Consider the following 24,140-nt stretch of genomic DNA (forward strand, 5'->3'; position numbering starts at 1 on the left):
GTATTTTAAAAAATCAAGGTGGCAAATATATTCAATGCACATTTTAAAAATTTGTTTTAATGTGGGGACAGAGTTTTCCACCTTAAAAACAGGCTCTTCTTATGTCACTAACCTGGACTTGGGTCCTGCTTGCACCAGAGCTTCTTATGGTGTCACATTGGTCTTTAGCACAGGTGGAAGGAGAAGAAGTTGTCTTCCTCGGAGCAATACAAGGAGAGCCTCCCATCACCATCATGGCTGTGCTGATGAACAAGGAACTAGCCTAGACTGAGAGCTGGTGCAAGAACAATGCAGGCCTGAGTCATACCAGCTGTATCTCCAACTTCCCCCAAAACATTGCTTTCTCTTAGTGGGGTGGGAGAGCTGAAAAAAATTAAAATCTGGCAACCAATGTGCCCCTTTGGTTTCAGAAAACCCAGAACAAACTAAGCTTCCTAGAAGAAAATAATACATCAAGAAGCTTAGTTTGGTCAGAACTGAGTAAACACTTCCAGACTGAATGCTGAATACATCACTTCTGGCAAATGAACCACCATAGACCCTGGAAGGCTGTGAAAATTTGTGTCCCAGGCGCTGTGGGTTAAACCACAGAGCCTAGGACTTGCCAATCAGAAGGTCGGCGGTTTGAATCCCTGCAACGGGGTGAGCTCCCATTGCTCAGTCCCTGCTCCTGCCAACCTAGCAGTTTGAAAGCACGTCAAAGTGCAAGTAGATAAATAGGTAGCACTCCGGTGGGAAGGTAAATGGTTCCGTGTGCTGCTCTGGTTTGCCAGAAGCGACTTAGTCATGCTGGCCACATGACCCGGAAGCTGGACGCCGGCTCCCTCGGCCAGTAAAGCGAGATGAGCGCTGCAACCCCACAGTCGGCTGCGACTGGACCTAATGGTCCCTCTACCCTCTACCCTCCCTCTACCCATGTACCGTCTGAAACCAAAGGGCCGCATTGTTTGCCAGATGTGAAATATATTGGCATTCTTTTCAGCTCTCCTACCCTACTATCTGGGGACGCGGGTGGCGCTGTGGGTTAAACCACAGAGCCTAGGACTTGCCAATCAGAAGGTCGGTGGTTTGAATCCCCACGACAGGGTGAGCTCCCATTGCTCGGTCCCTGCTCCTGCCAACCTAGCAGTTCGAAAGCACGTCAAAGTGCAAGTAGATAAATAAGTACTGCTCCGGCGGGAAGGTAAACAACGTTTCCATGTGCTGCTCTGGTTTGCCAGAAGTGGCTTAGTCATGCTGGCCACATGACCCGGAAGCTGTACGCCAGCTCCCTCGGCCAATAAAGCGAGATGAGTGCCGCAACCCTAGAATCGGCCACGACTGGACCTAATGGTCAGGGTCCCTTTACCTTTACCTTTACCCTACTATCTAGAATAGAAGTTTTCTGGCTATAGCCTTCCTAACCCTTTAAGGCTATGCAGGAAATGATTGATATGCAGCCATGGGCAAGTTTAGCTGTCAGCGTTTGAGGAATTCGCAGTTGACTTGCAGCACGTGGGCGTGTGCTTGGTGGTGCCCACTCAGCTGCTTGGCATGGGGAAATGTGGCACTGCTGGCGATAAGTGCTTTGATGTGGCACTCACATATGCAGCCATCACAGTTTGTACCAGTTTTAGCAGTCCTCTTGCAACTTACAGTGATTGTGTGTGTGGGCTTCACGTGGAGGCAGTGGTTCATATGGTCTGAGCGTCCACACAAGCCGATGAAGAACCCATGCAGCCCCACAAGTGATTGCATGTGGGCCAGTGGGAGTCTGAACCAAGTCTCAAGCTCATTCAGAGGAAAACAGAAAGGAAAGTTGATCAAGGGAATATTATTATCTGAGTGTATAACAGAACCTATAGACAGGTTAATCTTCTGAAAAATAATGGACTGCTCATTTTCACATTTAGCATCTGTCAAGTACCTAAGCCTATATCAGTTATGCACTTAAATAGAGCATTCCCCACAAAAACAGAGTTGAGAATTCCTGAGGATGTCCAGCAAATGATGTTTCACCAGACTTCAAAGATCACAGCTCCAGGCAGCAGCACACAAACATTATTAAAAGCAATTTTTATAATCGAGTTTGACTGAATCAAAGCTCCTAGAATTCTCTGACTTCAGTAAGACTTGCAGGTCTGAGTCTAAAAGCAGCACCAAAGCCATTAAGTTATAATTTGCTTTTAAGTTATTTATCCTTGCCTTGGCTCCTGGTTTGTATTTTGATGGAGTTAAAAATAACAACGCAATGTTTCATTTTAATTTGAAGATGGGTATTTGCTAAAATCACCATTCATTTGCAAAGAGCAATTCTGATTCATAAATATCTGTACTCGTTATAAAAGTATTAACATCATCCATGCTGTAAGTGATTGAGTTGATGCTAGCATTAACTGGACAGATGTTCAGCTGGTATATGTTGGTAGAGATTCCTTAGCCAAGCAAAATGAAGAGGGTTGCAGGATGTTTAAAGGAATAGCTCTTATTCCAAAGCAGCAGTGTCCCATAGGAGCCAGAAAGTGTACCTTGTTTCATAACATTACAACTTGAAAGGATGCCATAGGATAGTGCAAAGATCTACACTGAACTTGATGGAGAAGCTGTAGAATGGGTAGAGTTGTAATGAGTCACCATTTTATGTGACTGAGGAGATGGAGCTTAGTGGTAGAACATATATGGTGTCCCACGTTCAACCCTCTCACATTTCTATATAGATATGGAATCAGGGCTGAGATGTACTTCTGTCTAATACCCTGGAAGTCTTCTGCCCATCAGAGCAGGCAGTATTTGGGCTATAGGTACAGCCCTCATGGAACTGGGGTAGGTTGCTGTTGGGTGTACACACCTTGATTTGCTGCTACGTAATATGTGAAACAACCAGGATCAGGTGTCTTGAACCAACAGGTCTACCAATGTGACCATATTAATATAAAGGTTGCTTTTCTGGTGGTTCCTGATGGGACACAAAGTGGAAGCATGAGTGAGTAACCCATTCTTGCCATGCTTCTTATCATTATCTTACACAAAGCCTGGGAATTAACCTATCTCCATTGGTGGCTGTTGCCCATTAGGACTGGTAGGAGAGAAGGCAGTAAGTAAAACCAGAGTCAATTCTAGTTTTGTCTCCATCCTCCTCCCTGCTGAGTTCTGCAAGAGCAACTCTGAGGCTAAGGTGGATGAAGCTCACAAGCAGTGCCACCTCGCTGGACTGGTTGTAAGAATTTGGGCAAGCAGGTGGGGATTGGGTGAGGGCAGGCCGAGGTTGGTAGAGCAGTGCTTTCTTTGCCTTAATGTTCCAGCCTCCGCTGCATATCTCACTTCTAGGAAGATATGTCCAAGCTACCCTGTTTGGGTTGCTGAGTTGATCAAAACTACATATACCAACTGAGACCCTGCCTAACAGTATTATTATTATTATTATTATTATTATTATTATTATTTTATTTATATCCCACCCATCTGGCTGGGTTTCGCCGGTAGCTCTCAACAGAATATCAAAAACATGATCAAACATTAAAAACTTCCCTAAACAGGGCTGCCTTCAGATGTCTTCTAAAAGTCAAATAGTTGTTTATTTCCTTGACATCTGACGGGAGGGCGTTCCACAGGGCAGGTGCCACTACTGAGAAGGCCCTTTGCCTGATTCCCTGTAACCTCACTTCTCGCAGGGAGGGAACTGCCAGAAGGCCCTCGGTGCTGGACCTCAGTGTCTGAGCAAAACGATGGAGATGGAGACGCTCCTTCAGGTATAGTGGGCCGAGGCTGTTTAGGGCTTTAAAAGGCCAACACTTGGAATTGTGCTCGGAAACGTACTGGGAGCCAATGTAGGTCTTTCAGGACTGGTGTTAATGGTGTACTAAAAGCCAGGTAAGAATATGAGTTTACTTACTGGTCACCTGGTATTGTTGGCTTCTGTCTATCTCTGGACAGATATATATTCACTTGTTTAGGCTTATCTGTTTAAAGTGCATACATAATCACATGTTCCATGTATCTGCATTTTTACACTGTAGGTAGAAATGAACCAACTACAGAAAAGTTACAAAGCTCTAGCAGACCAAATGAACCTCATTTTGTCCAAACGCTTATGGTACATCATGCTGGAGCAGTTTCTGATGAAGTACGTCTGGAGCAGCAGCGGCTTGATTATGGTGGCTGTACCTATCATCACTGCGACGGGATTTGCTGATGGCGGTAATAACATTTTATTGAACGTGAAATGTTTTGTGTGGCGGTTTCGTCCCAGTGGGATTATCTGGAGGAATCAGTCAGAAAGGTGTCTGCATATTCTTAGCTGCAGCAACCCTGTGCATTGTGTGGCTAGGTGCATCACCTCTAGGAAAAACTACCATATTTTTCACTCTATAAGATGCACCAGACCACAAGACGCACCTAGTTTTTGGAGGAGGAAAACAAGAAAAAAAAATTCTGAATCTCAGAAGCCAGAACAGCAAGAGGGATCGCTGCGCAGTGAAAGCAGCAATCCCTCTTGCTGTTCTGGCTTCTGGGATAGCTGCGCAGCCTGCATTCGCTCCATACGACGCACACACATTTCCCCTTACTTTTTAGGAGGGAAAAAGTGTGTCTTATAGAGCAAAAAATACGGTAAGTTATAAAAACAGCTGTCCTACCCAAAAACCTTTTGTTGCCTTGGGCAGAATAGTAAATGGTGCCCCCAGGCTCAAGTCAAGGGGCTTAGTGCCCAAGGTAGGTCAAATTACTTTGGTCCTGAGGCAGAAAATCCCCCATCACGTTTTCTTGGCAGTAAACGTACAATAATACTAAAATAAACAACTACAGATTTGTTGCCCTTTAAATAAAGGTGGGTCCAGCTATTGCTATTACACACATGCAATTTTTGTTCTTTTCTTAATTGTTTCTGCAAGCAGTCTCAGAAAGAAAGAAAGAAATTGAGATGAATTCTAGCCAGTTCATACCGTGTAATCAATACATTAAACTGACTTGTGCAAACACTATTTATTATATTCAGCATTTAGTTATCGCCTATCCCTCTGCAGCAGTGGATATATGCAAATGGAGTCTGAAACAAACCATTGAATGGGCAGCCTGATATATCAGGATACTCCAGGAAATTATTCTCCCTCTTTCCTCCCCACCCCATGCCTCAAAAGAGGCTTGACTTGGGATACATAAATCTCTGAATTTCAGTTTCACTCCCTTTTGTCATTTTCCCAGACTTCTCCACATTTCCTTGTCAGTTTGCGTTTTAAAAAAAAGTTAAGGGTTTTTCCTCCCTCACAACGCAAACATAATGCCCTAGTGACAAAAATAAAATGCTTCCCCACAAAGTACATTTCTTTATTCAACTATGCACTATTGTAATATTCTCAAATGGGGGGGGGCTTGTTTTCTAAAATAACAAGAACATATTTAATAGCTGTTCTAGTCAAAACAAGCAAATGAAAGTCGAGCCTTGAGAGGAATTTGTTCTCTCGGCACATGCTCTGAAGGGACATAACACAGGGACTTTTCTAAAAGTAATTAGTTCTTTGCCAGTGCCTGGGAACACCGCCTTGAATTCTGTGGAAAAAAATATAGTGAATATAAATGATAATAATAATAATATAATAATTTATTATTTCTACCTCACGCATCTGGCTGGGTTTCCCCAGCCACTCTGGGCAGCTTCCAACAAAAGATTAAAAATACATTAAAACGTCAGTCATTAAAAACTTCCCTAATGAAACAAATTGATAGAGTTCTAGTAATGATCAGTGATTAATGGTAGAGGTGGAGAAATTATTCAGGATTTACAGTACAAATCCTATGTGACTCTAATCCGCCCCTGAGCTCAGTGGAGCTTGCCCTCCCAATTTCAGGCCTGCCTATGGGATAGACACAGCCATGGTTGTCTTATTGGACGACTTACACTGAGGGCTGGATGAGGAAGTTCAGTCAGATTGGTTCTCCTGAACCTCTAAGTAACTTTCCATGTCATCAAACATGGTATCTTTCTGGAGCATTTTGCTGGGTTGGCCATTGACCTACGGTGTGCCACAAGATTCTATTGTGTGCCCCGTGCATTTTAACATCTGCATGCAAAAATTGAGGGAAGTACAGTCGTATCTTCATTCTCCAACGCCAAAAACCTGGAAGTAAGTGTTCTGGTTTTTGAATGTTTTTTGGAAGCCAAACATCCAACATGGCCTTCGCTTGAGTGCAGGAAGCTCCTGCAGCCAATTGGAAGTTGCGTCTTGGTTTTGGAACAGTTTCGGGAGTCGAACGGACTCCCGGAATGGAGTGTGTTTGAGAACCAAGGTCCCACTGTAACGCAGAGGTTTTGCCTGAAGTGTCATCACTCTGTGAGTGAAAATTTTGTTTCCATCTGCTTCTCCAAGGGAGGTGATGCTCTGTATATGGCTGCTTTTTAAAGATAATTTGGAACCTCCCAGCAGTGAGCAATATGGCAGCCCATGTGACTTAGACGTGTTTTATTGCTTTTAAATGTCGCTAGTGTTATTTGTTCTTCATTTTCAGCATTATGTTTTTGAATAATCAATATGCAATATAAATAACTGTAAATTTCTGTGTCACCTTGAGAAGGGCAGTTTATAAATATTATAAATAGATATATACAGTGTGTACAAGAATGAAGCCTTAGCTTCCTAAATTCTTCTTTGGCTTCCTAAGGCTTCCTAAATTCTACTTTGATGACAGGTTGGTTTGTTTTTTTACACACACATAATAGAATTTGCCTTCAGTCAATTGCACTATGGATTATGTTTTATTTTAATGATAATTGATTGTATTCCCTTCTGGGATCATTTTGTATGATGAAAACAGGGACAGAATGAGCAAACGAATGAGTGAAATATTTTTAAGACGTACAAACAGGAATCATGGGGCACTGGGTGACAAACCACTGGGTAATGGCAAAGCCGAAGACAATTGTTGCCATTTGTTTGCTAATGTTATACTATTTGTATTTATTTTTGTATAAAAAATTCTGTCCCACCCTTCTGGTCCCTATGGTGGTACTCAGGGTGGCTTGTAACAATTAAAAACCGTACTGTCCTTTAAAAACAACACATGTGTTTTTGAAATCCACATAATCGTGAATCCCTTCCTGAAATTTCAGTTTTATATTGTAAAATGCCCTGTGATCCTTGGATGAAGAGCTGTATAGAAACTTAATAAATAATAATAATAATAATAATAATAATAATAATAATAATAATAATAATTCAATTAAAGTTCAGTGAAAATACAACAGAAGCAGAGACATGAACCACACTTTTAAAATAAAATATTAGGTGCTCAGCAAAGAAAAAGATTGCCAAACTTTATAAAAGTCTTCACCTTCTTTTCTTCTTCTTCTTTGGCAATCACTCGTAGCTGAGTAAGATTGTCTTCCATAAACACGGTTTTAACAATGAGTCCGTAAATGACGCTGGAGGCCTATTGCATCCACACCAACCAGCACATGACAACTAGAGAGTGGCTTTTTTATCCCTGCCTGGTGCATGGTTTTTGGTGCACCTCAAAAGCCCTGTCTCTTGCCACAATCAGTTGTGCTCCACACTAAGAGGAGTGGAGAGAGCAGGTAAATTGATATAGCAGAATGTATTCTTTTGGGTATTTTGGATCTGAGGCCTTTGGGTCAAAGCTTTATGACCCGATAGTTACATTGTCCTCCAAGGAAGAAGAAGAAGAGTTTGGATTTGATATCCCGCTTTATCACTACCCTAAGGAGTCTCAAAGCGGCTAACATTCTCCTTTCCCTTCCTCCCCCACAACAAACACTCTGTGAGGTGAGAGGGGCTGAGAGACTTCAGAGAAGTGTGACTAGCCCAAAGTCACCCAGCAGCTGCAGGTGGAGGAGCCGGGAAGCGAACCCGGTTCACCAGATTACAAGTCCCCTGCTCTTCACCACCACACCACACTGGCTACGTGTCAGTGCCACCCAAAATGTGTGCAGTATAAAAGTGCCCTCGCACACACGTATGTATACCAGAGCGCGCGCACACACACCATGATGGGCTGTGGAATTTGGATCCTTGGCCCTAGATGGAAATCATAGCACAATTTTGACCGCACACAATTTCCCCCACATCCTTTCCCCCTGCCAACTGCAGCAGAAATCTATGCCAGGTACTTCACCATGTGACCCAAATGAGATCGGTAGGACTGCATTTGTTTCTGCAGCTGCTGCCACCAAACTACCAGGGGTTTTCAGGGGCTGTATCAGACTACGCATTTGCCACCTGATTGTAGGGTTTTAGATGTAGCTACCAGTGCTTTGAATTATGCTGAGATGCAAATATGAAATCCAGTTGCCGCAGTCTCTCCAAAACTGTTCTTCCAAAACCGGAATTACTCAAATGCTCTTGTATTTTTGATGACTGCATAGTGGGGAGACTTTAGGCAGATGCTGCAGTTTCCTTTCCTTGAGTGTGCTGGCAAGAGAAGGAATATTTGTCAAGGTCTCCTTGACATGCTGCTGCTGCCACAGGACCGTTCTTTGAGTCAGGATTTGGCAACTGCGTTTGACTGATTCTGATTTAACTACACAAATTTTGCCCACATCTCCTTTCCTTCTAGAGAAGTTTCTCTTTAGTGGAGTTAGACTATGCTTCAAGTAGGTTTGCTCTAATTAAGCTTTCTTTATTTCCTTTAGAATTAGAAGATGGTCAGAAACAAGCGATGGTCAGCGAGAGGACGGAAACCTTCACCACTTCAAGAAATTTACTGGCCTCTGGAGCAGATGCCATTGAAAGGATTATGTCTTCTTACAAAGAGGTACTGGATGAAATACACTTGACAGCAGAAATAATAACAACTGGGGTTTTTTTTTTGGGGGGGGGGTCGTAAACGTAGTCTAAAATGGAATTGTGTATACCCATCTGAGGGAGGGTGGGAACAGGAAATCCGGACAATATTCACAGGAAGCTTCAAAAGTTCCTTGATATAGTCACTATTAAATCCCAAGGTTGTTTTTTTTAAGAGCATTTGTTGTATCTACTTTTGAATACAGTCGTATTTCGGATCCCAAACGTCCTGGAACTCAGACGTTTTGGCTCCTGAACGCCGCAAACCCGGAAGTGATTGTTCCGGTTTGCGAACGCTCTTTTGGAACCCAAACGTTCGACGGGGCTTCCGCGGCTTCTGATTGGCTGCAGGAGCTTCCTGCAGCCAATCAGAAGCCACAGTTTGGTTTCCAAACATTTTGAAAGTCAAACGGATTTCCAGATCGGATTCCGTTCGACTTCCAAGGTACGACTGTATTTCTTATAATGACCATAGATGCAAGTCTTCCTAAGGAATAAATAGACTTGAATCCCAAGTTGCTCCTCTATTCACATAAAGTGATTTTCACCAACTTCCCCCTCCATCAGCAGCTTCTTGCAGGATATTTCACACCATTCTCAAGAATTTCCCAATCCATCCAGCCACCACCAGCAGCGGGCTGGGAGATAGGGAACTCCTGTTAAGTGAATGTAAATAGCTTGGGGTTGGGGGGATGTATGCTGCCTGGAGTCTTTAAAATACTGCTTTGTACATGCAATTATAAAGGAAGGCTGGGATCCAAATTATAGAGACTATCATCGGGGGAAGGGTGTCTTGAACACATGAGCAAAGTCTGTCCTGGTAGGGAACTCCTCTCAACCTGCCATCCAACACTGCAGAAGGAAAGACGTTTAGTCTGGCTTTGGTGAAAAGCCTTCAGTAATTTGGTACTGTCAGGTTTTTAATGTAAGATGTTAAAGACATGCCCATATTGTACTCCTACTGCCAGCGGACTACAGACTGCGTGTGATCGAGATCAGAAGTCACTGTCTGCATTATCCCATAATCTTTGCTTTAACGTCTTTTGGGCGCCTTCATAATGCAGTTGTGGGGGGTGACAGACCAATAGAGGTGGCTTTTTTAGCCATGGTTTTCTGCCATTTGCTGACAAATTCCTCATTGGTCAGGTGTTGGTACAAACCCTTCCCTAGATCAAACACTGAAACACTGAAACCCATTGCGCCAGTGAGAGTTCTTGTAGTGGCTTCCACTAGTGCACTGGGTCACCCCAGGTGTTTCTGTGGAGTGAATGAAGAATTTGGCTCAACCTTACTCTATGCAGGCAATGTTTTAATGTAAGTTAAGATTTGGAATCTACAAGTCCAAACTTAAGCGCCAGAGACGGTTAAAAACTGTGTGCTTATTTCCCAAGTTGGTTTACATTTCTGCAAGTTCTTGCTGTGAAATAGATGTCCACATTTTTATAATTTATTATTTATTCATGATGAAACCAATACTATGCAATGTAATACTAGAGCTACACATGCAGGTTTACAAGTACAAATCTGTTGAATTGTGTAGACAGTTCCAACACTAAGCTCCTCGTTTTTTGCCAGGACTGTTTTTGAAGCCGGGTTGCTTGGGCTAAAAGACAACTCAACCTTGCATCTCAAACTGTCATCATTTCTGACATGTTTGAGATGGCTAGCTGTCATGATTTTTAAACTGTATTTATTCGTTGTTTAAATGGCCAATCTGGGCTCCTTCTGGAAGGAGAGGCAAGATGAAAATAAATAATAATAATCTTAGCATTTGTTTGAAAAGTTTGTACTGAATATTAACACCTACTTGGTCTGGTTGAGCCTTCAAATATGGAGTTATATGTGACTTTTTTCCACCAGGGTGTCACAGGGTGTTCATGGGAACGCGCATTTCATTGAGAACTGTGCAGGGCAGGGTTATATAGTTCAGAAGACAGGTGAGCAAGCAGGGACATTATAGACACCTGATAATGCTATGATATCAGGTGACTCATTTTTCCTTTCCAGTGTGGTGGGTTGTGCTAGAATGGAAAATCCTAGTATAGATCAGCAGGCCTTGAAGCTACTGCTCAGACATAGAATCCTCAAATTGTGAGGTGAATTAGATAACCAAGAGTTTTGTTTGTTTGTTTGGTTGGTTGGTTGGTTGTTTCGCTCTTGGTGTTCGCCTCAGCCTCCGGAAGCATCCTGGCCGCCATTTTGTCTCGGGCAATGGCAGGGGAAAAAATTAGATAAGCAAGAGACGTGTGGTGAATGCGATGGAAGTCTTTTATAATATTTTAACTAGGCTTTATATATTGTAATGTTTGAAGTATGAATTTGGAATTAATGATTATGAAAAGCATTTTTTTTCTTCATTTTTTTGTTTCTTTCTTTTATTTTTCTTCTTTCTTCTTTTCTAGTCTGCATTCTGGAAAATTGTATAGATAAATGTTTTTATGTATGGTTATGTATTGTTTCTATTTATTTAATTTTTTTTTGCAACATTTAATAAAATTTAATTTTTTAAAAAAAAGAATCCTCAAATTGTACACCTGGATGGGACCCTGAGGATAAACCAAGCCCCTGCAAGGCAGGAATATGCAGCAGTCCCATACAGTGATTGAACCTGCAGCCATGGTATTATCTCTAACCACCTGAGCTTATCCAGGGTTTAAAGCATGGGTAGGCAAACTAAGGCCCGGGGGCCGGATCCGGCCCAATCGCCTTCTACATCCGGCCCACAGATGGTCTGGGAATCAGCATGTTTTTACATGAATAGAATGTGTGCTTTTATTTAAAATGCATCTCTGGGTTATTTGTGGGGCATAGGAATTCATTCTTTTTTTCTTTTCCACAATATAGTCTGGCCCCCCACAAGGTCTGAGGGACAGTGGACTGGCCCCCTGCTAAAAAGTTTGCTGACCCCTGCTTTAAAGCTTGATTGGCACCAACCTCAGGCTTCGCTTTCCTCTGGGATCAGCTGAGATTGGCTGGGAATCTCGGTAGGGCTGCCAATTTCAGCAGATATCTTACTATCTTGGCAGAGTGTCTGTGGCAGGACCTTTCTGTAATGTTTTAATGTCACTTCCGGTGACGAAGGCAGAGGCATCTTCTCCCTACATGAACCCCTGATCCCCACCTGTGTTTTAATTGGCACCTAGCAACCTAGCAATCCTGCCAACCTAGCAGTTCGAAAGCACGTCAGAGTGCAAGTAGATAAATAGGTACCGCTCCGGCGGGAAGGTAAACGGCGTTTCTGTGCGCTGCTCTGGTTCGCCAGAAGCGGCTTAGTCATGCTGGCCACATGACCCAGAAGCTGTATGCTGGCTCCCTCGGCCCATAGAGCGAGATGAGCGCCGCAACCCCAGAGTCGGCCACGACTGGACCTAATGGTCAGGGGTCCCTTTACCTTTACCTTTAGGAAGACATAGTGGCAGCTAGTGGAGAAGTCCCGGTCCCTGCTGCTGTAATAGAAAGCACCATGGGGAGAACAGGACAGGAAACCTACTGCTGCCCTCACAAAAGGTGGCATTTTAAATGTGTGTGTCGCTTTTTAAGACGCTGTTGCTTCTGGCCACTTATTATTAATAATCATCATTATCATTCTTATCCTGCCCATCTGGCTGGGTTGTCCCACCCACACTGGGAAGCTTCCAACACATAATAATAATAATAATAATAATAATAATAATAATAATAATAATTTATTATTTATACCCCACCCATCTGGCTGGGTCTCCACAGCCACTCTGGGCGGCTTCCATAAAAACCAAAAATACAGTAAAATATCACACGTTAAAAACTTCCCTGAACAGGGCTGCCTTAAGATGTCTTCTGAATGTCAGGTAGTTGTTTATCGCTTTGACATCTGCTGGAAGGGCGTTCCACAGGGCGGGCGCCACTACCGAGAAGGCCCTCTGCCTGGTTCCCTGTAGCTTTGCTTCTCGCAATGAGGGAACCGCCAGAAGGCCCTCGGCGCTGGACCTCAGCGTCCGGGCAGAATGATGGGGGTGGAGACGCTCCTTCAGGTATACTGGACCGAGGCCGTTTAGGGCTTTAAAGGTCAACACCAACACTTTGAATTGTGCTTGGAAACGTACTGGGAGCCAATGTAGGTCTTTCAAGACCGGTGTTATATGGTCTCGGCGGCCGCTCCCAGTCACCAGTCCAGCTGCCGCATTCTGGATTAGTTGTAGTTTCCGAGTCACCTTCAAAGGTAGCCCCACGTAGAGCGCATTGCAGTAGTCCAAGTATATAAGAACATACCGTATTGGCCTGAATATAAGCCTCACTTTCCCCCCAAATTCCAACCATGAACATTTAAAGTGCGGCTTAAATTCACGACCTTACAAAAATTGGCTTTTACGATATCACTGCTGAAACAGGCATACGGTAAAACGGAACGGGTGTGAGTGCCTGCGGAATTTTAAGGGAGCGGCTTATATTTGGGTGTTGTCTCTGTCTCCCCCCCCTCTTGAATTTTAAAGCTGCGGCTTATATTTGGGTGTAGGTTATATTTGGGCCAATACTGCAATAAAACATCATACATTAAAAACTTCTCGATAAAGGGCTGCCTTCAGATGTCTTCTAAAAGTTGCTCTTTATCTCCTTGACATCTGATGGGAGGACGTCACTGCTGAGAAGGCGCCCCCGCTCTGCCTGGTTCCCTGTAACTTCAGTTCTTGCAGTGAGTAGGCCCTCAGAGCTGGACCTCAGTGTCCAGGCTGAATGACAGTGGTGGAGATGCTCCTTCAGGAGCCTAGGCTGTTTAGGGCTTTAAAGGTAATCTCCAACACTTTGAATTGTGCTTGGAAACATACTGGGAACCAGTGTAGATCCTTTAGGCCTGGTGCTATACAGTGGTACCTCGGGTTACAAACACTTCGGGTTACAAACTCTGCTAACCCAGAAGTAGTACCTCAGGTTAAGAACTTTACCTCAGGATGAGAACAGAAATCGCACAGCGGTGGCAGCAGGAGGCCCCATTAGCGAAAGCGTGCCTCAGGTTAAGAATGGTTTCGGGCTAAGAACGGACCTCCAGAACGAATTAAGTTCGTAACCCGAGGTACCATTGTATATGGCCCCGGTGGCTGCTCCCAATCACCAGTCTAACCTCCACATTCTGGATTAATTGTAGTTTCTGGGTCACCTTCAAAGGTAGCCCCATGTAGAGTACATTGCAGTAGTCCATGCAGGAAATAACCAGAGCATGTACCACTCCGGCGAGACAGTTAAACACCCCGGCTCCCACCCAAACTGGCAAACCAGTTTGGACACACACTCACACACGTTACCAGCCCCATTTCAGGGCACAGAGAGCTCAGTACCAGGGATGAAGCCCAAAACTTCTGCCAGCCGTCAATTCATTTATGGAATTTGCTCTGAGAAGACCGGCTGATGCCCACAAGCTTATATGGCTTTGGAAAGTGGGAGGGGAGACAGTGATCGCTAACTGTGACCTCCGGGTTCAGATACACTATACAGTGGTACCTCGGGTTAAGAACTTACCGTATTTTTCGCCCTATGGGACGCACCGTCCCATAAGGCGCACCTATATTTTTTTTTGGGGGGGGAATAAAGGGAAAAAAAATTATTTCCCTCCCAGGCGCGGGGGTGGGGCGGGGGAAGCCCGAGCTTCCCCGACCCCAGTCCCCAGAACAGGCAACTCTCTGCAAGCCATGGGAGCCCAGCGCAGGGCTCCCGCGCCTTGCGGAGAGCTGCGCGAAGCCTGGAGAGCGAGAGGGGTCGGTGCGCACCGACCCCTCTCGCTCTCCAGGCTTCAGCGAAAGCCTGCATTCGCCCCATAGGACGCACAAACATTTCCCCTTCATTTTTGGAGGGGAAAAAGTGCGTCCTATGGGGCGAAAAATGCGGTAATTCGTTCCGAAGGTCTGTTCTTAACCTGAAACGGTTCTTAACCTGAGGTACCACTTTAGCTAATGGGGCCTCCCGCTGCTGCCGCACAATTTCTGTTCTCATCCTGAAGCAAAGTTCTTAACTCGAGGTAATATTTCTGGGTTAGCGGAGTCTGTAACCTGAAGTGTTTGTAACCCGAGGTACCACTGTACCTTTGAATGCCAGTTGGTGGGAGCAGAAACAGGAGACAAGTATTGCTTCAGGCCTGTGTGGGCTTCCTGGTGGCATCTGGTTGGCCACTGTAGGAAACTGGGTTCTGGGCTAAATGGATTTTTGCCTTCATCCATCTTGCTGGTCCAGATGTTTCAGCCTACTTCCTTTCTGCCAGGAGATGGAGACGGCACATTACAGTTTGGGGTTGTCATAATTTGTGGATTGGGAACTCGCCAGCTTTCAGAATCTCTCCCCATCGCACACCCCAGAAATTTGGGTGTGGTTTCCTACATTTTTGGAAGACGGGCGGAGCCAGGGCCAAAGGCATAGGAATAATTTCAGCCGCCGTCTATAACAGAGGCATCGCAGAAGAATCAGATAAGGGAGTGAGGGCCTGAGTAGAGTGAGCCAACATTATTCCAGTGAGGGTGGATGGGATTTGCATTCAAACATTTTCCTACACACAAAAATCCAGGCAACTTCCACGGCATCATTTTTCATTGGGGTCAAGACACAACTGAATGATTCTGCTGTAAAATTGTTGTGTGAGTGCTTCCACATGGATGTTCAGTGTTGAATCAGCAGGTTTGGTTCACTTGTGTTTAATGAGGTTTTCACGCAACACTGTCATCTAATCCTTGTCATTCACCATCTGCCCTGTCAGGAGAAATAAGAGGCTGAGGGAAGGAGGCACAGAGAACACCAGGCCTGCTCCAGCCAGACTGCGCCTGCCTTTCCTGGGCAGATGGTTATCCATTGGGATACTGTGAGGACGTGGAAGGATGTGCAGGAAGCAGACACCAATAATGCCTGCTCTAGAAGAACTGTTCCCTCCCCACAGCCAACATTAAATGTTATCTCATGTTTTTAGTCCATAAAAATTGTAAATTGACTTGGATGCCTTAGGCAGAAAGGTGGTAAAGGTAAAGGGACCCCTGACCATTAGGTCCAGTCGTGACCGACTCTGGGGTCGCGGCGCTCATCTTGCTTTATTGGCCGAGGGAGCCGGCGTACAGCTTCTGGGTCATGTGGCCAGCATGACTAAGCCGCTTCTGGCGAACCAGAGCAGCGCACGGAAACGCCGTTTACCTTCCCGCTGGAGCGGTACCTATTTATCTATTTGCACTTTGACGTGCTTTTGAACTGCTAGGTTGGCAGGAGCAGGGACCGTGCAATGGGAGCTCACCCTGTCGTGGGGATTCAAACTGCCGACCTTCTGATCGGCAAGTCCTATGCTCTGTGGTTTAACCCACAGCGCCACCCACGTCCCAGAAAGGTTGTAGATAAAACAATTTATTATTTATTTATTTATTTATTTATTTATTTATTTATTTATTATCATCATCATCAATTGTTATTATTTATTTCACTTGTGGAGCTTCTGTCTCTTCTCAGACTGCAAAAAGCAGTCTTTTAAAAAGAGAATGGAAGAACATCACTGGTTTCACAATGTAGATGCCTTTAGCACTACTTGTCAATCTTTTTTGAAATAGGTTTAGACATGGGCAGGAACAGATCAGGAAGGGAATTTATCTCCACTTAACACCCATTCATTATAACCCTTGTGGTGGGTACCATTTTATCACCCCGTTTTTGTTTTGCTAAAGTCAATCTTTCAGTTATTGCTCAAATTCTTTTCTAGTTAAAGAGAGGTGTGTAAGATCATAACGCTATGGACTTCGGACTTGTGCAGCACTATAGGATTAGAGCAGCATGTTTTTGTAGCGCTGGACATCTCTCTTTGTTTTCTTTTAAAGCCAGAAAAATCCTACAGCCGTATTTAAAAATCAGTTGCAAAATAGAAGCAGGGATGTAAAATGGTTACAGTGGATGCACGCTGTGCTGAATCTGGCTGCACCTACAACAGCAATGGCATGTCCAGAACATTGCAGAACATAAACATAAAAAAATCACAGTATGCTTGAAAGTGTGTGCAATAGTAGTCTGAATGTTGTTGTGTTTGACCTGATATGTGAGCATGCATGAGTGTGTGTGCATGCACACATGCATTTAGATCAGGGGTCAGCAAATTTTTTCAGCAGGGGGCCAGTCCACTGTTCCTCAGACCTTGTGGGGGGCCGGACTATATTTTGAAAAAAATATATGAATGAATTCCTATGCCCCACAAATAACCCAGAGATGCATTTTAAATAAAAGCACACATTCTACTCATGTAAAAAACACGCTGATTCCCGGACCATCTGCGGGCTGGATTTAGAAGGCGATTGGGCCAGATCCAGCCCCCGGGCCTTAGTTTGCCTACCCATGATGTAGATGAATTGGGGAGTCCACAACAGAGCATTAATCCAGTTTTCGTTGAGGTGCAAAATTCCTCCTTCAAATAACATCTCAAGCAAATGTTTCTGGGATGGAAGGGGGGGGGAATAAATTGGTAAACAGGCATCAAACCCTACTTTTAAATCAAACAGTAGGGTGTCCTGACACTTGCCTAGAATTTAATGTTTACGAGTGCATCTGAAAGTGTGTCTTTGACAGGCAAGCAGGAGCGCATTAGGCCTAGAGTTTCTTTCTGTATCAGTCACCAGATGCTGGTTGAAGCCAAGTGAACGGCGTTGCCTTTCTCTAAGAAGCTGGCAGTGCCAGCAGAAATGAAAAAGAAAAGGTTACTACTTACTCTTTCCTTGAGGTTGTTATTTATTGGTCCACAAATCACAGACAACTTAAAACTGCTGAAGTTTCTCCTGCCCCAGCCATCCAGTGATTTTCAGGTGGTGATGTCATCATCATACCCTGCAAGGGGTGATATGATAGCCATGTTCAAATATATAAAAGGATGTCACATAGAGGAGGGAGAAAGGTTGTTTTCTGCTGCTCCAGAGAAGGGGACACGGAGCAATGGATCCAAACTACAAGAAAGAAGATTCCACCTAAACATTAGGAAGAACTTCCGGACAGTAAGAGCTGTTCGACAGTGGAATTTGCTGCCAAGGAGTGTGGTGGAGTCTCCTTCTTTGGAGGTGTTTAAGCAGAGGCTTGACAACCATATGTCAGGAGTGCTCTGATGGTGTTTCCTGCTTGGCAGGGGGTTGGACTCGATGGCCCTTGTGGTCTCTTCCAACTCTAGGATTCTATGATTCTATAACCACTAAGAAGCTGAACTTCTATAGGAAGCTCCTATCCTTAGGAAGAAATATCTGAATGCCCATCAAAATTGGATTCAGTGCTTTCATGGAATCATCTTGTTCCCCTGGAATAACAGAACACAATGCACATTACACGGTAGTATGCTTGGTAGAGTAAAAGCACATGCTACAATAATTCATTGGCACAGTTCTGTTTTTAATCTTTGCAATCGTTTATCGTTTTGCAGGTCACAGAGTTAGCAGGCTACACAGCTCGTGTGTACAACATGTTTTCAGTCTTCGATGAAGTGAAGAGGGGCATTTACAAAAGGACAGCTGTTTCTCAAGAATGTGAAAGCAACAATAAGAAAAGAGATAAAACAGAGCAACATATCGATGGCCCATTGGAAATCAAGGGTAATGAATGATGCATTTTTAATTTTTTTTAAAGATTCCTCTTTAACAGCTTGCAATTTGAAACTGAAACCCTGGGACAGCTATTTAAACAAAACTATCCACCTAATTCGTTTCCTTTGCCTAGAATAATAGATCTTGGTACCTTCTGGTCCCAGCTATGCATATTCCAGATCCAACTCTTGACTTTTATAAACTGTTTTCTGTGAGATGCTAAAGGCTGATCTGTGCATTTAATTAATTAATTAATTAATTAATTAATTAATAAAAGCAACATGGTACCTGGTTCCTGTGGCTGCACCATTTCAGATGGAAGGTGACATACCTGAATACTCCACCACTTCAAAATCCCCCTGCACATGGAAACATAGTATGTCAGGAAGATAATTCTAGTTTAGTATTCTCCATGATAGAATGAAAAATGTGGCAGTGCACTTTCACTTTTCCACCTTGATGCAATCCCAGGAATTGTATCACTAAATTTGCATGAAGGTCTTCTGCTAATGGAATTCCAATATTTTCATTCAGTTCTCCCTTCTCTGCTTTCCTCTACATGCCTCTTACTTCTCATGGGACGCCATGCTGCTTGCCTTCCAGTAGCCCTCTCTAAATAAATTTTTGTAACTCTTCATTGAATACTTATTTTATTTCCTGGCTTATCCAGAAAACTTCCCTCCCCATTATCTCCCTTCTCTTTAACAAACCTTAGTAAATACTCTTTTCTTGTTCATTGCTTCCAATGCATACTCTCCCCCCCCCCCAGCTGATCTTTGACCGCTCCTCATTCTGCCTATTATTTTGGGGGTCATCTTGCTTGCAGGGTTGTTAAATGATGGCTTTTAAGGTGCTGCCTTAAATATGTATTGAATTCCACAGCATCCTAGCATGTTGTGAAATAGGGTAGGATTGGAGGATTTACTCAAATGAAGAGAACTTGTTGTTGTTTAGTCATTTAGTCGTGTCCGACTCTTCATGACCCCATGGACCAGAGCACGCCAGGCACCCCTGTCTTCCACTGCCTCCCGCAGTTTGGTCAAACTCATGTTTGTTGCTTCAAGAACACTGTCCAACCATCTCGTCCTCTGTCGTCCCCTTCTCCTTGTGCCCTCCATCTTTCCCAACATCAGGGTCTTTTCCAGGGAGTCTTCTCTTCTCATGAGGTGGCCAAAGTATTGGAGCCTCAGCTTCAGGATCTGTCCTTCCAGTGAGCACTCAGGGCTGATTTCCTTCAGAATGGAGAGGTTTGATCTTCTTGCAGTCCATGGGACTCTCAAGAGTCTCCTCCAGCACCATAATTCAAAAGCATCAATTCTTTGGCGATCAGCCTTCTTTATGGTCCAGCTCTCACATCACTATTGGGAAAACCATAGCTTTAACTATACGGACCTTTGTTGGCAAGGTGATGTCTCTGCTTTTTAAGATGCTGTCTAGGTTTGTCATTGTTTTTCTCCCAAGAAGCAGGCGTCTTTTAATTTCATGACTGCTGTCACCATCTGCAGTGATCATGGAGCCCAAGAAAGTAAAATCTCCCACTGCCTCCATTTCTTCCCCTTCTATTTGCCAGGAGGTGATGGGACCAGTGGCCATGATCTTCGTTTTTTTGATGTTGAGCTTCAGACCATATTTTGCGCTCTCCTATTTTACCCTCATTAAGAGGTTATTTAAGAGAACTTACTGAAAAGTAATTTCTGGTTCTGCAGTGAGGTTTCAAATCGTGTGCACTTTTCTAAATTGTAACCACATTTTCTGGTTAAGTTTTGTGTTCTGAGGATAGTTCTCCCAGCTCTCTTTCAAAGTCCATGAGTTGAAAATTACAACCTTTTTATGTAGGATGGAGACTGTAAAGGAGACAATCTCGACTTTAGATATTTCTAACTACTTCTCAGATAGGTATTTTACCCTATACCATTATGTCTCCTTCACTTCTAATGATCAAAAGTGTATAATAAATCAGTTATATAGCCCACTACTGTATTTATTGTAATCTACAATTATAGTGGCATACAACAATGGGGGTTAGGGAAGGTCATTCTATAAATACATTGTCAAAAGTGTGGCTATAGTATGCTGCTACTGCTTTAGTCGTTCCCTGGTTACAAATCTGGATTATTTAAAAGCATATCTGAACTCTTGTTAATCTTCAGAGAAATGCTGCCAGACTTTATAATGAATCTATTGTTTATTTTACATTAGGAACAATAGTTGAATAGTTTTCAGCTATTTGGAACAGTTTTAAGTCTTTGAGAAAAGGTATTGCATTCATTCAGTGATACATTCTTGCGATGAAGAAGGGTTTCAGTATTTAGGTTAGACATGTGGATTCATATAAGTTAAGAAAAAGTCAAATGGCTCTGCCTTTCTTATTACTTTCTGAACAGTTTCTGCTCATCTGTAGCGAAGCGTGCTTTGGATATCGAAATACGATGCTAAACCAGTGAATTCAGAAGCTAGAGGCTGGTTTCAGTGTAATGTTTAAGATCAGATTCACAGAGAGAAGCAGCTGTGAGACTCCTGTTTAGCATTAGGTAAGGCAGTGCCCTTCACATCCAGCCAAAAGGAGACAGGCTAACCTTTCTGTGGCCCAACACACAACACCGTATTCCAGCTAATGGCTGGAAAGAGCGTTCCTGCTCCATCTGCTGGGACTTAAAAGAAATAACCATGCAGTGTGCTTTAATGCTGTTTAATCACCCCTAATACCATTCATTCTCCCTAATGCTAAGTGAAGGTGAAACCAAGGAGTGCTTTGCAGACTTAGAAGATCCTGGAAGGAGAAGGGTGGGTTCAGAAGTTGTGCTGTAGCCTAGGGCTTGCCAATCAGAAGGTTGGCGGTTCGAATCCCCGCGACGGGGTGAGCTCCTGTTGCTCGGTCCCTGCTCCTGCCAACCTAGCAGTTCGAAAGCACATCAGTGCAAGTAGATAAATAGGTACCGCTCCAGTGGGAAGGTAAATGGTGTTTCCGTGCGCTGCTCTGGTTCACCAGAAGCGGCTTAGTCATGCTGGCCACACGACCCGGAAGCTGTATGCCAGTTCCCTCTGCCAATAAAGCGAGATGAGCTCCGCAACCCCAGAGTCGTTTGCGACTGGACCCTAATGGTCAGGGGTCCGTTGCATGAATAAGCCCTCCCAAGACTGACTGACAGCTTTTTGTCTGTCTTCCTGTACATGTGTGTGCTTCACTAACATGTTGTATTTTTTGTTTGTTTTACTTGCAGGAAGAGTAATAGATGTTGATCATGGAATTATCTGTGAAAACGTTCCTATCATTACCCCAAATGGAGATGTGGTGGCGTCAAGGCTAAACTTCAAAGTAAGACGATGTGCAATAATCTTCTGACTGTGGCCACCACAGTTAGCACAAATGCACCATGAAGTTCACGTACCTTCTGTTAATTAATTGGACAACAATGTAGAAAAGAGGGGGAATCAAGCAAAGCAGACATAGTGACTCAACGCTAGAAGCAGATGCTTACAGTTTCTCTGACTTTAGTAAACAGGGAGACAGGATTCCCCTTCTCATGCTGTGGCCCACACATTAAATCAATGTGCAGAGGAAAACAGGCATCTATTGGTCTTTGCCCCTGTCCATTGCAGAGATCATGAGAAAAGACTATACATGCATGTAAACTATTACACATCTAGGATCAGTACTTGTAGTAAGGAGCTCTTGCCATGTATACAGGCCGCGTGTAAGTACAGTCCTTTTTCTTGTTCCACCCAATGAGTGGATCATAGAAGTATATAGCCGGAAGGGACAGCAAGGGTCATCTAGTCCAACCCCCTGGAAAGCAGAAATCTGTTGCCCAATGTGGGGCTCAAACCCCTCACCCTGAGATTAAGAGTGCCGTGCTATACTGACTAGATAGATAAACCTTATTTGCATTAGCCAACGGCCGTAGCAACATAAAACAAGCAATATATACAGTTAAAAAACAACAACAATGGATAAAAAGGACCATCAAATGACCAAGACCATCGTTCAAATAGTGGCCCTTAATCTCATTGCACCCTCGATAAACCTAGCAACCTTTGCTGTTGTCTGATCATTCTGATCTGATAACAGGAAGAGCAGTGTGGCCTGAGATGGGCGGCCTGGGATAGTAAGTAGGAGTGGGGTGATGATCTCATTCCTCAGGTCTTTATAAAGGGGGCAAGACAGGAGAACATGTTTCCAGAGGGGCAGAGTCGCTTCTCAGTTGGAATCCTTCGGTATCTGCCCTCAAGTACGGCAGAGGGCATCACATCCAATCTGGCCAATGTGAAGGCACGTCTGTATTTTGGGATAGTTAATTTATACAAATATGGTGCCAGGGAGTCAAACTGAGGGGGGGGGAGGCATACCAAGGGCAGCGCTTCTTCATAATGGCCAGATTGTTCTGTTGCTCCAGGTCCTTCAGACGCTGTTGAATCGGTGATTTCAGCTATACTGACTAAACTATTGGGAATGGGGTCACTGGCACACAGGCCCTTAGCTTAAGGACAAGGCCAGTTGCTGCAGTCCTGCCACCCTCAATGCATTGATTTAAATGTGTGGACTGGAATGTGCAAAGAGGGCTAGACAGTGAGGATGGCCTTTTTGCATTATCATGCCATTTCCAGGTTAATAATGACAGCTGGAACGTTCAGAGCACCTAAGGGCTACTCTTGGGTTCCATTGCTACCGTTAGATGTCCTATCTTTGCTTCCTAAGTAGACAAGTAGTGCTGCTTCTTGCCTTAAAAACATTATCAAGTCAAGAAAAGGGTATTAAAGTTGGGTGAGTGCCCTACTGCTGAGACAGCCTTAAGACTTCAGAATCCGTGATGCTGAGGGCCAGGAAGATGGGAATGCATGCTTGATAGCAGGATGGAAGTATTAACAGAACCTACTGGGTTTGCTTTTTGTTTTGTTTCTTTAGTTACTGAAATGAATTTTAACTAGCTTGTGTATACTTCTTTAATCTATCCCATCCTTCTGGGCTGGTTGATAGCATGCATTCCATACATATATTATTTCTTAGCACACCTACCCAAAGAATCTGTGGAAGGATTGTTCATTCTGGGAATTGTAGCTCTGTTGAGGGGTGAACTAGAGTTCCCAGGATTCAGGTGGGCGTGTGGGTGTGCCAGATGTGGATGTGACCCCTTCACTTAGCTTTACAGTAAGAAGTTAGTTTTTCTTCGCTTTCATCCAGACACCTTTATTGAGAATTATTATTATTATTATTATTATTATTATTATTATCATCATCATCATCATCATCATCATCATCATTATTTATTTGTACCCTGCCCATCTGATTGAGTTGCCCCAGCCATTTTGGCAGCGGCTTCCAACATATATAAAAACGTAATAAAACATTAAACATTTGAAACTTCCCCATACAGGTGAAACTTCCCCCTTCAGATGTCTTCTAAAGGTTGTATGGTTACTTATCACCTTGACATCTGATGGGAGGGCGTTCCACAGGGTGGGAGCCACTACCTAGAAGGCAAGTGGCCAGATTCTACATAAGGCAAGGTATCAGCCTGTACTTTACTCAGTAATTGCAAAAAACAAAACACTATGGGGTATTTCCCCCATATACTGTGGGAGAAGAAATGTGTTCTGAAATTCTCACTTCACCAAAAGTGTTAATAGCAGGGGTCAGCAACCTTTTTTAGCCGTGGGCCGGTCTACCGTCCCTCAGACCATGTGGGGGGCCAGACTATATTTTGAAGGGGGGGGAAATGAACAAATTCCTATGCCCCACAAATAACCCAGAGATGCATTTTAAATAAAAGCACATAATCTACTCATGGGACACCGGTGGCGCTGTGGGTTAAACCACTGAGCCTAGGAC

At 43.8% G+C, this 24,140-nt stretch overlaps 1 protein-coding gene across 2 annotated transcripts in view; it reads left to right on the forward strand.

Moving 5' to 3' along the window:
* The window catches only part of ABCD2 (ATP binding cassette subfamily D member 2), a 73,629-nt gene that overhangs the window by 23,966 nt on the left and 25,523 nt on the right, over positions 1 to 24,140 (forward strand). For both annotated transcript variants that reach the window (XM_083575139.1, XM_083575138.1), the window contains exons 2-5: positions 3,996 to 4,176; positions 8,621 to 8,742; positions 18,154 to 18,322; positions 21,535 to 21,629. In XM_083575139.1, the coding sequence (XP_083431265.1) occupies positions 4,002 to 4,176; positions 8,621 to 8,742; positions 18,154 to 18,322; positions 21,535 to 21,629 (561 nt within the window). In that variant the 5' untranslated portion in view covers positions 3,996 to 4,001. The remainder of the gene's footprint in view (positions 1 to 3,995; positions 4,177 to 8,620; positions 8,743 to 18,153; positions 18,323 to 21,534; positions 21,630 to 24,140) is intronic.

Source organism: Podarcis filfolensis (genome assembly GCF_964270895.1).
Source record: "Podarcis filfolensis genome assembly, chromosome: 10".
In the NCBI taxonomy this organism is placed as follows: domain Eukaryota; kingdom Metazoa; phylum Chordata; class Lepidosauria; order Squamata; family Lacertidae; genus Podarcis; species Podarcis filfolensis.